This window comes from Haliaeetus albicilla, chromosome 1 (assembly GCF_947461875.1).
Source record: "Haliaeetus albicilla chromosome 1, bHalAlb1.1, whole genome shotgun sequence".
In the NCBI taxonomy this organism is placed as follows: domain Eukaryota; kingdom Metazoa; phylum Chordata; class Aves; order Accipitriformes; family Accipitridae; genus Haliaeetus; species Haliaeetus albicilla.
The window spans coordinates 28,907,069-28,919,593 of NC_091483.1; the positions used below are offsets into that span (position 1 = coordinate 28,907,069).

General features: G+C 38.4%; 1 protein-coding gene across 3 annotated transcripts in view; it reads right to left on the reverse strand.

Moving 5' to 3' along the window:
- Positions 1–12,525, reverse strand: part of NFKB1 (nuclear factor kappa B subunit 1) — a 62,713-nt gene that overhangs the window by 31,996 nt on the left and 18,192 nt on the right. For 2 of the 3 annotated variants that reach the window (XM_069783660.1, XM_069783642.1), the window contains exons 4-5: positions 9,036–9,076; positions 6,336–6,434 (exon numbers count right to left, since the gene is read on the reverse strand). In XM_069783660.1, coding sequence (XP_069639761.1) covers positions 6,336–6,434; positions 9,036–9,076 — 140 coding nt within the window. The remainder of the gene's footprint in view (positions 1–6,335; positions 6,435–9,035; positions 9,077–12,525) is intronic. The other variant, XM_069783650.1, reaches the window with a different exon arrangement.

Consider the following 12,525-nt stretch of genomic DNA (forward strand, 5'->3'; position numbering starts at 1 on the left):
CTGGTAAGTTTACTTTGCATAGTAATACTCTTCAAGTCAGTTATCAGTTATGCACCACTTTCAAATTATGCTGAATATAAAATTACTCCACTTTTAAAAAAGCAAACGTTACCTTCCCTTCCAATTCACTTAATTAACCCTTTTATCAATGCTGGGTTTTTTCCCTCCTCCTCTAATTTTTCTTCTAACTTGCCTTGGGCAAAGTTCTTTGTATTACAGCAGCTTACAGATCTAATCAACCAAGGTATTAAAGGATCACGATAAACATTAAAGTGATGAATCAGTGATGAACTGAATACTTAAGGATATATTGTTGATAAAATGCTGATAACAAGGGATTGCCACAATTTCACCACATTACTAAGTCCTGCTAGCTTCCTTCACTCCAGTTAACCCCTCTCTTGAACCCATTCCATCACAGCTGAAACACTCTGCATACGTACAACGCGTGCCCTCCCAGTCTTCCTATTCACTGCTAAAAGCAAGAAAAATCCCAACTATGAAAAAGCTGTTCCAGTAGGAACAGGTGTGCAAAAGTCCTCTCATTACTCACTGCCTGCTAGTTAACTATATAATACTGTATTAACGTGCATTTTACAAGCTGCAGCTTCTAAAATACAAAACATGGGGTACTCATGCTTCCCTCCTGTTCCCGAACTCCAATCCCTCCTGGACTGAAACAATACAGAGATGTAGAATAATCACTGCTTCACCATTTCCACCATTTACTAGCAGTGAGAAAATGCGGAGATCCCTACATAACTTTCACAAATTCATCTGAAAATAAAAATTTTTGTGTTTGGTGCTACATGTCACCACCTCTAATACAATTAACTTTTCAAGAGGGGGGCTTTTAAAAAATTATTTTCATTTTATCCCTCACTAAACAAGCCTTTCCTGCTAAAAAGTTCCCAGCACATCTACAGCATTACATTCACTATGAGTAACATGCATGTTCTAGTATCATATCAGAAAAGTTCAAGACAATCCTTCATCAGCTGTCGAAACCACAGTGAAACTGTAGGTAGGACTGCTGCACGTCAAGGACTTTCCAGCCTCTGAAAGCAGAACATATAACTGCAGTGGTAACCAGATTGCAATCTCCCCTTGTTACTCAGCTCAGCATGATCTTTGTAGTCTCTCTCAGGGGAAAAACAAGAGAGTTCTTAAAACGTAATACCTTATGTAGGTCATAAGGCAAGAAAGGACTATTTTTGTCATCCAGTCTGATGTCCTATGCTGCAAAGGCTACAGAATGTCCCTGAACTGTTTCCTACCTGTATTTCTTATAGACAGAATTTCCTACTTGATTTTGAGACATCCAGGTTATCTCCATGCCCAGCAAAATAGCCTCAGTGGTTAAATATCATTATGTACCATAAATTAAAGTCTGAAATAATTTTTCAGTGTCTTTGAATCATTGGTGCCACAATTTCAGAATAACTTAAAATTTATTCTGGCACTAAGATATACAAATAACTATCACCTTTAACATAAGAACTTGAAAAACACTGTCAAAGGCATTAAAAGGTAGATGGTATATTACAATGCTGAGTATCTATAGAAACCTAAGGATTATGGTGTTGACACAAAATCATACGCTCAACATGAGACGGAGATAGCATGTGGGTGCGGTACTGCTCAAAATCAGACCTGTGATCTGAAAAAATAACTACTGAACTTCAAATTAAAGATAGGGGAGAAAAAAGAAAATAAGGAGTTCCTGGGAAGAGCATAGCTGTAATACTTGATTACATCCTGTATTGAAGCAGCATTCAATTGATCTAACCTGATAAAGTTAAAATGCTGCAGGCGCACATTTATCTGCTGCTTCTGTTTGAGAGAGATTTGTCTGAGAGATTTAAAAGGACCCTGTGAACTTGAAATCGAGTCAATTTTAAAACAAGAGCTGAAAGTTTTTTCAGTTATTTCACATCCTCCTGCAATCCAGACCCCAGCCAATTTTTTATAGTTTCTGAAACTTTACAAAAACTTCACAAGAACATTTTCCTACTTCAAAGATGTTTTTTCCAGTTACTCTTACAAGCAAGAAGTGAAACCAACTGGTCAACGACAGAAAGCAAATGATGGAAAAGACCACGGCAAACCTACAAAGCCAGCAACTACAAAAATACCTATTTCTCTTTCTAATAACTTTGTTATAGCAACTATAGCCCCAATTCTGCCTAACCTTCAGAGTGTGACTAGTGCTGTCCTCAATACATGAATACAAAAAGCATTCCATAGATGAGGCATCACTCACTCTTTATAAACAGTATGTTTTCACAGAGCAGCATCATTTTTTTTTTTTCAGTTGCTAGTTTAAGACAAAATACTTCAGATGTGGTACGAATTTTTTAGGCAACTGAATACTTAAAGGTCTAAGAATAAGCAATGTAATTCAAACCAATGGGAGCTGAAGATATTCTGATCCTCTGAATGTGAAGTCACTCTCATGCCAAAAAATACAGAGTTAGGTGCTCTGCTTTAGGAGCCCAACCAAAGGGACTTGGTGCCCCATATTCAGCCAAATTAACAATAGCAGTAAAAAGCATATATATCACTGAATTTTGCTTTGGCTGAATTTGGTGCAGTGCAGGTTTTTAAGAAGGGTAAAGATTTATAACAGAGTGTCTGCTCATTCTTGTCTCATGTTTATTCCTTAATTCAGCTGTTAAATGAATTTTTAACTTGTAATCAGCAAGCTATCACTCTACGATTTAATTCTTGTGGGGGTTGAAAAAGCAAACATGCTGCTCCTTCTTTTACCAAGAAGGCTCATCAACAAAGTAACTTGACTAATTTTCCATAAATTCCCCTCTTGAACTTGATGTGCTGAAATCCCCGATTTCAATAAGAATGCTTATCTCCAAATTGAGGTATAATTTAGTATAGCCCCAGGACATGACTGGATGGGCAGTTCTCCTGTTCGGGTACCTGGATTCAGGGCTGCCTAACTGGTATGCAGCTTCGATTCACAAACTGAACTGCACAATGTCCAAATCCTTCAGCAGAGGGATGGTGCTCACTAGCTCAAGTACACCTCTGAGCAATCGGTTACTCAGTCTCTGGGCTGGAGCTGATTTACATCCAGCTAACAGAGAACAGGCAACTTGAGTTTGCAGCCACCCACATAGATTTGCCCCCAAGGAGATGAAAATTCAGGACATTTCCTTCACACCACTATTTTCAGCAAATTCTTTTCACACTCAAAACTGGATCAAGTACTTCAGTGTAAAACATGAATATGCCTATGCTAACTTCAGTATGCAAGATCAGGACACACATGGTAAATGTGTAAGAAGGCCAGCAGAAATTTTCTGTGCAAGTTTTCTCACAATTTTTCAAATACATAAAACCAAGCAAATTATGAATAAAAAATTTAGATAGTTAAGTAAGCTGGTGATATTAGACAACCCAGTTTTATTCTTTCTTCTTATACTATTAATTGTTTTTTCCCCTGGACAAAAAGCTAATGATGGATAAGCAGCTCAGGAGCTTTGTTTTCAACTGTTCTAGATAGCAACATTTTCCAGCGTTGTGCTACATACACTAAGCAGACAAAAATGAAATTGAAATGTAGAATTTTAGGTAGCTTTCTACTGTAATCATGAAGCTTGTCATGAAATGTAACTTCATTATAACATGTTCAGTATCTTCAACTTCTCTGCTCTCCATAACTACATGCAAAGTTACATAAAATCCTCTGAAAATGTAAGATGTTTTGTACGTGATATTAGGATTACTGTTAGCAAAGACAGGGTTAAACAAAGGAATATAATTCCATAAACCATAAAGATTAATTAACTCAATTTTTTATATTCTAGAAAAATACTACTGTTATCTAGACTCCATTTGTCATGACTGTGGTGTTAAAACAAGACGTTTTAAATCAATTCCACCTTGCTGGCCAGTGCAGATTTGTCTTAAGTGTAAATACTTAAGCATTGCAGAACCACTACACTAACTCCTGACCTACACCATCTCCTAATATATACACAGGAGGTGGTTAAATACGTAATTGACTACTGAAACACCTTGCTTAGAGACATAGCAAAGTCTTCAGCCCTCCAGCCTTTAAAGGAAAGGTACATCTTGACGTGTTCCAGCTCAGCTACAAGTTAGGGACTGGGTACAGGAAGAAAAAAAAAAAAAAAAAAAAAAAAAAAGAGAGAGTCAATTTGAACAGTCTACATTATGCAAGAGGTCATATCAGATAAATGCATTTTCTTTTGGCCTTCAATCCACAATCCTATGAAAACGGAGTAGGGAGACTCCAATGCTTTTTTGTGCACTGAAGATGTCTCTTTTCAGGACATCCTGTGGTAGCTACTGGTACATTACATCAGCTTTCTGTGCAGAGTTGGCCAAGTAGAAGAGAGATCCCAGTGTGAGCTGCACTGACGACACCATGGCCAAGGTTTAAGATCTGTCACAAAACCTCCTTTTTACAGTACAGCCAAAGCTCATGCCACTGTCCTTTCACAGCACTGTGATCAATGGAGATTTCACGCTGAATGCCTTGGCACAAGAGAAAAAAAAAACAACACAAAACAAAACAAACAAACCCCCAACGCAACAAAAAATAGCAATCTTCAATTGTGCTCACCTCAGCTGCGACAAGGTGAGCACCCTTTGACAAAACACATAAGAGACTTACAGGAAAAGGTGTGAAACACTTCTGTCTTTACTGGCATGACTTGAATCAAGAACAGGCACTAACAAGCAATGGCCTTGAGGAATTTACTTGTTGTGTTCCCTTGCCAGCCTCTCCCAGCAGGTGTTGCCATGTGGGGATTTGTACTAGAAAAAACCCAGATGCACAGAGTAGGACGCGAAGGAGGGAGGGGAAGGGACATATACGTGTGAGTCTGTAAGTTTTAGATGAAATTAAAATCTGATGATCAATGAAAACAGAAGGTTTGATGGAAAGCCAAAGAACATTTTGCTTTCTAGTTCACTCACAGAGAAATTCCATTTCCTGTACAGCTCCTCATTGTATAACTCCTTGTCATGCTATTGTGCGACCCATCACACCTTTATAAAGTATCATTTGTATTATTATCAATACAGATTGGATTGGAATCCAAAGATCTGGCTCAACTGAGGTAAATTATTTTATATCTGAACATACCAGTGAAACTTCATTTATTAGTTCATCATTACTGTCACAATAGGAAAGGGAAAAGCAAGTAGATCCTTTGCCTGGGCTAGTAATTTTTTCACAGCAATTTTGCAAGGCTATATGAAATCAGCTTTCCCAGCCTCTTCTCAATTCGCAAGACTAACACCCTAGGCTATCTCAGCCAATGCTGATGATTTTCCACTGAGTCATGCTCATACTGATTCATTATGGAGATGCAACTGTTCCAAACTCCAGCCTTTCTCAAGAACTACAGAAGAATTACACTCATACCGCAGAGAAAGCTGAGGAGTGGCACACACCAAGACAGAGGCTGACTGCTTCCCACTCTTCCCTCCCCTGCTCTCACCAGAATTAAAATACATTAACCCTGCTCCTCATGAGGCAATCTCTAGTGTGATAGTTCAAAGAGGTAATGCAATACCAAGACTAAGACTTTCATTAAGTTAAAAAAAATACTGAATACATGATACACAGTGTATCTTTTCTCCCTTTCCATGGAAAAAGAATTTGCTGCAAGAACCATAGGCAAAGACAGTTCTTCTCTAATCCTAGAATGATTAATCACCACTGTTGTAATCTTCATATTGTGCTAGCACAAAATGTTTCATTGATTAACATCTTTGAATTTTTTCCAGGGGAAAAAAAGCCCCCAAAAACTTTCAGCAAACACCTGAACATAACGCTGCTCCTATTAAAATGAAAAGTTTTCCATTGACTTTAAAGGAATTAAGTCCCTAAGAACCGAGTATTCTAGAAATATGGAATAAGGAGTAACATGAACAGAAAAAGAAGGAAAACTTGCTAAATAGCACCTTAGAGTGAGGTGGAATAACTGACCAGACTCATGCTTTGCAATATGCTAGAAGTGGTGTAATTAAGCAGCTTAGGCCTTGCTTTATGCTAAAACTGCACCTTAAGGAAGAGCTCCATTAGTCTGCATGAGGGCAGTGAGGCAGTAGGTGCAGGAAAGCTTACTGCTCAGCTGCTGGCAGATAAATACGGTGCCAAAATAACTCCACAAATTTGAAGACAACTTCCTTTTCAACATCAATTACATTTTGAAAGTTGGGATTGAAATGCAGTCAGTTTTGAGTAATTTCATACAAATTTATGTTGATATGCAGGAAGGTCCTACACACATATATGACACTTGCATTCAGTTCGCAAAATTAATGATTTATGTACTTACTTTGACCTGAGGGTATGATTTTTTGTTCTTTTCACTAGAAGCACCAGGAAGTCCACCATGTGAAGGCCCTTCGCATACGTATCGGAAACGAAACCCCCTCTGTGGAAATAACGGAAAAGAAACTTGAAAGCTGTTTGGAAACAAAAAAAAAGTTGCACATATGCACCTGAGTGCATGCGCACACACACACAAACAAGACTGGCCCAAACAGCCCACAAAGAGAAAGAAAAGTTACAACTGTTCATCCCTGAAATGCTGTCTAAGTGCTGGTTAACAAAGCACCACTGAACTGTAGCCCTGGAGAAACTGTTCTATTCTCACTCTTAAATGTAACAGCAACCTGAGATTTTTCTTTCAGTAAGTGAAGATATTTTAAAGCAGAGATCTATTTATATTCTCAAAACAAGATAAAAATTAAAAGATAGAGAATGCAAGAGCAGATACTCTCTCCCATGATTGCTGCTAGCTAGAGAGAATTGAAGCCAATAACAATCAAGGAAGTCCAAAACATCATAAAGAAAAGGAAAGGGATGAAACACAAATGCTTCTTCTGGGAAGAAGCTGTATCTCTGAGCGGAGCCCAGAAACAGCACAAAAGCTTCAGGGGACTTTGAATGGTTGGGTTTTCATCTCAGCTACATAAATAGATATCTGAATATACTTTAGGGAACTGCACGGTATTACCAACCACTCTAGAGTACAGCTGTCCATTTATTCCATTTTTATTTATAGGAAATAACATCCCTTTTACAGGGTAATCTAAGGCACAAAAGATGCAACTCTTAAGCAAATGTGTTTGGAACTCTAACTCTACTTAACTATATTATTTCATGGGGCCCCCAACTTTGAATACTTTCAGATCTACTCCCCAGTCCTGCAGTTTCTGGCAAAATCCTCGTCTTATATAGGGCTCCCAATGTCTGTCCAAACAGCACCAGTTAGTGTTGTATACTTCGTCAAGAACCATTCAGCTTCTCTCTAATAGTAAACAACTCTGAATTCAAAGTCTGTATTAGCCGATAGTGAACAACCTGGTTCAAAAACTACTCTGTAATCATTAGCTTCAACACCTATCTCACTAAAGCCTTTAAAGTTTAAGAACTTGCTTCCCAGGCAAATGTAAAGATCTGACTTTTATTCAGATATTGACCAGACAATGCAATTCATCTTTAAGCATGTATTTGCCTTCCTATGGTGAACCGAGTGACCGAGTGTATTGCAAGTGAAGTGCCCAGCTACGACGAGCTTGAACTTAAGTTGTCCAAAAGGCAAAGCAACCTCTGCCATCACTACACTTGAGATGACCCAGTCTCTCTTCACCTCTATACCTTCGATCCAACAGATCCAGCAGTCACCTGTGTGGCCTTCCCCAGTCTATTGCCCTTGCTATCCTAGCCATGTTTTCACACATACAGTCTTACACCCCCCAGCTGCCTCTTTGCTCTAAAAATGATCACAAGCACAGCACCCTGCTGATGGGTCACCCTCATCACCCTGTTATAAACCATTACCCAGCTTGCCACATGGGTCCTCCACTACAGGAGCTGCTTGCTGAGAAGTCATGCAAGGAAACACTGGTTTCTCCTTAGGTACTGCACACTGTAGGCTCCATCATGCAAAGACACAGCCTGGTTTGGCATGAACTAAAACAACAAGGAAGAGGCAGCGTATTCTTCCAAGAGTTCACACTATGCTGCTGCTTCACCTATGACCATGAAGTGCCCCTATTCCTGAAGGGTTGCTCCAGCACAAAAATGTCTTTGGTGTGTGGCTGAAACAAATGTTCTCTACCACCTCCTACCAGAAGGACTGGATTGCGGCATGCTTCTGCAGAAGACCAAGAGGATGGAACAGCTTTTAGTCAGCCTCTTCCCCAGTACTTAACAGCTCCATAAGGTAAGATTCCATGCAACTGATCAGGAGAAGCAGGAAAGGGGTCTCCAGACTGTAATAGCTTCAGGAAGAATACTTGCAATTGCTGATGCCACCATTTAAAGGGGTACAATATCCTGGCATACTTGAGGGCAACCTTCAACCCAGAAATTACTTTGTACATCAGCTGCATGAAAACTAACCAGTGCACTGGGATGACTTTCATACTGTCAGAGGAGCCTAAGTGAGCATTTGCTACACAGTCACAAAAAAAAAGTTACATTCAAGTATTTATTTTCATTTTGGGGGGGTTATTCAAAACAGCCAACTGTGATAAATCTCAAAGGACAACAGAATTTCTTTACTACGACGAAGCACAAGTCAAAAGTTCCTGTAACTTGGGAACAGAATGAAATATTTTTCTTTTTTCTTTCATGTGTTTCAAGAAACATGAAACAAATTCTAAACCCCTTCCATGTTTGGTCTAATCGTTTACATTTCAAAATACTGGGATACTGTAAGAATCACTTCTAAGATGAAGAGTCTATACTTAGCAAGACTTTTTTTTTTTTTTTAAAACCCTCAGGTATTTTTTTGTCTTATGACACTTCCAGAGAGACACAAAGATGAAAACAGAACAAAACAGGAAACGATTTAACTACAAAAGTGAGAGGAAAAACTGCTCACAGTTAAGTGCCACATTTATTATGAGAGTTCAACCTCTTCAATACTCTTTTTTTTCTCTCATCTTAAGTCATAATTTTATTTGAAGCTGAATATGCTGACATAGCTACCTTAAAGATTTTCAAAATGTAGCGTTGTTCTTACCTGTTTTGGCTGTTCTATGATTTGAAGATATGGTCCATCTGCTAACATAAAAGAAAGAAAAGTCATAATAGAAATTATAGTTCTGTTACTATGATGTGTAAGTTGCAGGAGTAAAATTGATGTTCTTGAATGTCTTGAGATAAAATTTTTGAAAGCACCTAAGGATCTTCAGAATTTAAATTTTAATAAATAATTTAATCACTTGGCAGTCTGTCATTTCCAACATTCCCTAAGACCAGTGGAGTAAGAAGGGAAGTATTAACTCAAAAAAGTTAATTTTAGCTCAGAGGGCCTAAATGGGCAACTCTGATCACTCAGTTAAGACTCAAGGGTGAATAAGAACAGGATCTTCTCCTTGCCACTGACAAACAGCCTGGCCTTCCTGAGCTAAGGTTAACTTTTGTACTTAAACCCCTTGGGCTCTAAAGACTATACTCACAAGCTTTTGGCCCTAGGGCTTCCTACTGAATAGGTGCTTTTGAAAGTCTAGAGACAGCCAATGGGAAGCTCTGAGGTATGGGAATATAGGAGGAATTTAAGCTGTCTCAACATGCCCTAACAGTCAGAACTGCTTTAAAAAAAAACCCTGGAATTGAGGAGACTAAACAATTTACATTCTTTTAATAATTTCAGATACACTTTTAAATATACTGGTGCCTCTAAAAACACTGAACACACTCTATTTCAGATGCAGACTCTATAATGAGATCCATCTTTGAGTATGATGCCTATACATAGGATTAAGTTCTATTAAAATTGTATTTGTATTTTCAAAGAAGGCTTCCTTAAACAACTTTCAGTCTTGCACCACTCCCTGAACAGCAGCTAACTTCATACCATAAACCTAATTCAAAGTTCACCAGTTTAAACAGCCTTTGAGCAGGCCCTAAAATCCGAGTACTCAGTGCCACCACAGTTAAGAATTTATCACCCGATCAAAGCTTAGCTCCAACTCTGATCGTTTAGATTTTTTACATGGAGAAGGAAAGCTTTCTAGGTGGGTAGCTGTGAAGTACCTCTTAAAATGCAAGCAAATCCTGAGTCTGAAAACGACAGTTCCGAGAGGTACGATTTCTTCCCTGCTTCTTGCTAAGCAGAGAAGATGATTCAGATTTCAATGCTAAAAATTCAATTGTTACTAAAGCAGATCCCAAATGACAGCTTCACTGTGAATACCTACACAATATTTTGCCAGCTATATTCCTGTTGGAATTATGTATCATTTACTCTTATTAAAGGTATAAATGCTAAGGAATCAAGCAAGCTCACTGGGACACATGAAACCTTCAAAGCGGACAAGCCACGGCTATGTGGCAGAGCCTGCAAGCACATAAAGCATACCATGCCCTGCCAACATGCAGGTGCGATCTGCCTCTGAACAACTGCACCATCTGCAAGTACCATGTCATACAGCTACCTCAACTACGTAGTACTTGGCTTCAGCACAGAGCTACATACTTGCATCAATTTTAATTTGCCAATAGGCCTAAAATTCACCGATAATTAAAAATGGCAGAGGATTCATTAATTTATGGTTTGCAGTATGAATATATGCATCTTTCTCAGCTCCTCAATACAGCTTCACTTTAATAAAACAGACCTTCATGTTTTTAGTTAGCACAGGTCTTCAATAAACAGGCTTCTCTCAATATTAAAGTTTTGATAAATATGCTAATAGATGGAATTAGTATTTTGCTGTTGAAGTTAGCTGACTCAGCAACTGAATTAGCTTCATGCCAAAGTTACATTGCAAATGCCGGTGACGACAACTTCCCACATAAAGATCATTTATTTCCCAAGTCCAACACTCTTCCTGTGAAAAAGTAAACAGTGCTACAATTAAAATCTTGAACTCATGCAAAACAATTGCCCCAAGACCATATACACATCATCTTACATTAGAAAGCATGAAAAGCAGTTTGGACTTCAAAAACTTTAAAAGATGTAGAGTAATATCTAGCTTTGGTGTCGTTTTATGTTTCAGTTTTTGTCTGTAACATGGAGTCAAGATGAGTCGAGCTGGGTTTAAGCATTGTATCAGCACTTAAATTTAAGACCTCTGTTCACAGACCTCTAACTCTTGTCATGCTTTAGGCATCTAAAATTTTATACTTTAACAATCCAGAAGCCTTGTATATTCTGGGCACTGGCAGAAATAATGGACCTAAAATACAACTGTGTAGTTCAACTTTCAACCAAGCCTCCAGGGCAGGATCTGCCAAGTAATTGTTCTTTGGCTGTTCTCCCCTTAGGAATTCATTTTCAAGGCATGTACGTTGGGTTAGTATCAGCACAAAATACTACTGCTTTCTCTTAAACATTAGCCAGAAAAGGAAGTACTCTTTTATCCAACAGCTAAGTGGCTGCAGCACTCTCAGGTTCCAACTTTCCCTCAACATAAGGAAATTCAAACTCCTAAGAGAGGGATATACACTCTATTGGAATATTGGAAAGCTCAAGGCAAATTCTTCGTACTGCTGAAGTAGTTTTACCTTGCATGGCATTTGTGAAAACTCAGGAAAACTGAAAACTTAGGACTGTGGTTCTTATGCCCCCTTGGGAAAAAGCTTATAAAAAGCATACAAAATATATAAAAAGCATACTGATACAAAAAAAATCAACATATCTTACATACTAATACTAGGAAAGTGCAAAAAAGGTGCAGTGTAAATGTACAAAGGCAAACTAGATGTCTGTTATCATTAATCCAGGTTATATAAATCATATACCAATGTATTTAAAACAAAGTTTTTGAGGTCTTACTTTAACCTTTGGGGTTTGTGACTAAACATTTTTTTTTACAATGACTAAGTAATTCTGGTATAACATCTGAACCAGATCCAAGTAACAGTACAGAGAAGGCACTCTAATGCAAGGCATTTAATTACTTCTGAAATGCTATTTAAAAATAAAGCAGCAATATTCAAGGGAACTTCCAAGCATAAATGGCATATTAGTTTGACTATAAAAAGGATTTTACTTAGCAAAAGGTCTCATACAGCTGTCTTCACTAAACTCTGAATACTTCCCAGAGGTACATTAGACAGCCTAATATTGGCTGCGTGTGGTTCCTTCTTTTTCTCTCTCTCATTCTTTCCCATGGGGAAAAGAAAAGATGTTTAGTGTTTTGCACAGGGAAGTTCTTAACTTTAATTTCGTTTCTATTAGTATGCATGTCTGGTCTAAGCAGATAGACAGCAGGAACGTGAAGATGTACACCTTGTAAGAGGAACTAACAATGACGAGATTTGTGATGATCTTTTGCACCTCTGCTCTATGCTGGAAGGTTGCTTGCTCTAAGTTCTTCTTTAACAAGCAACTCCCTTGTAAGTGTTTAACAACCACAAGAAGGAATGCTACTTAATGCATAACTTGAATTCTACTTTTGCCCTACAGAGAGGCTGAAGTGGCAACCAGTCATGGAGCTGGCCTCTACGCAGGGATGACTCTCAGAGTTGCCAAGAGCCAAGTTTTGACATGAGCACTCCTC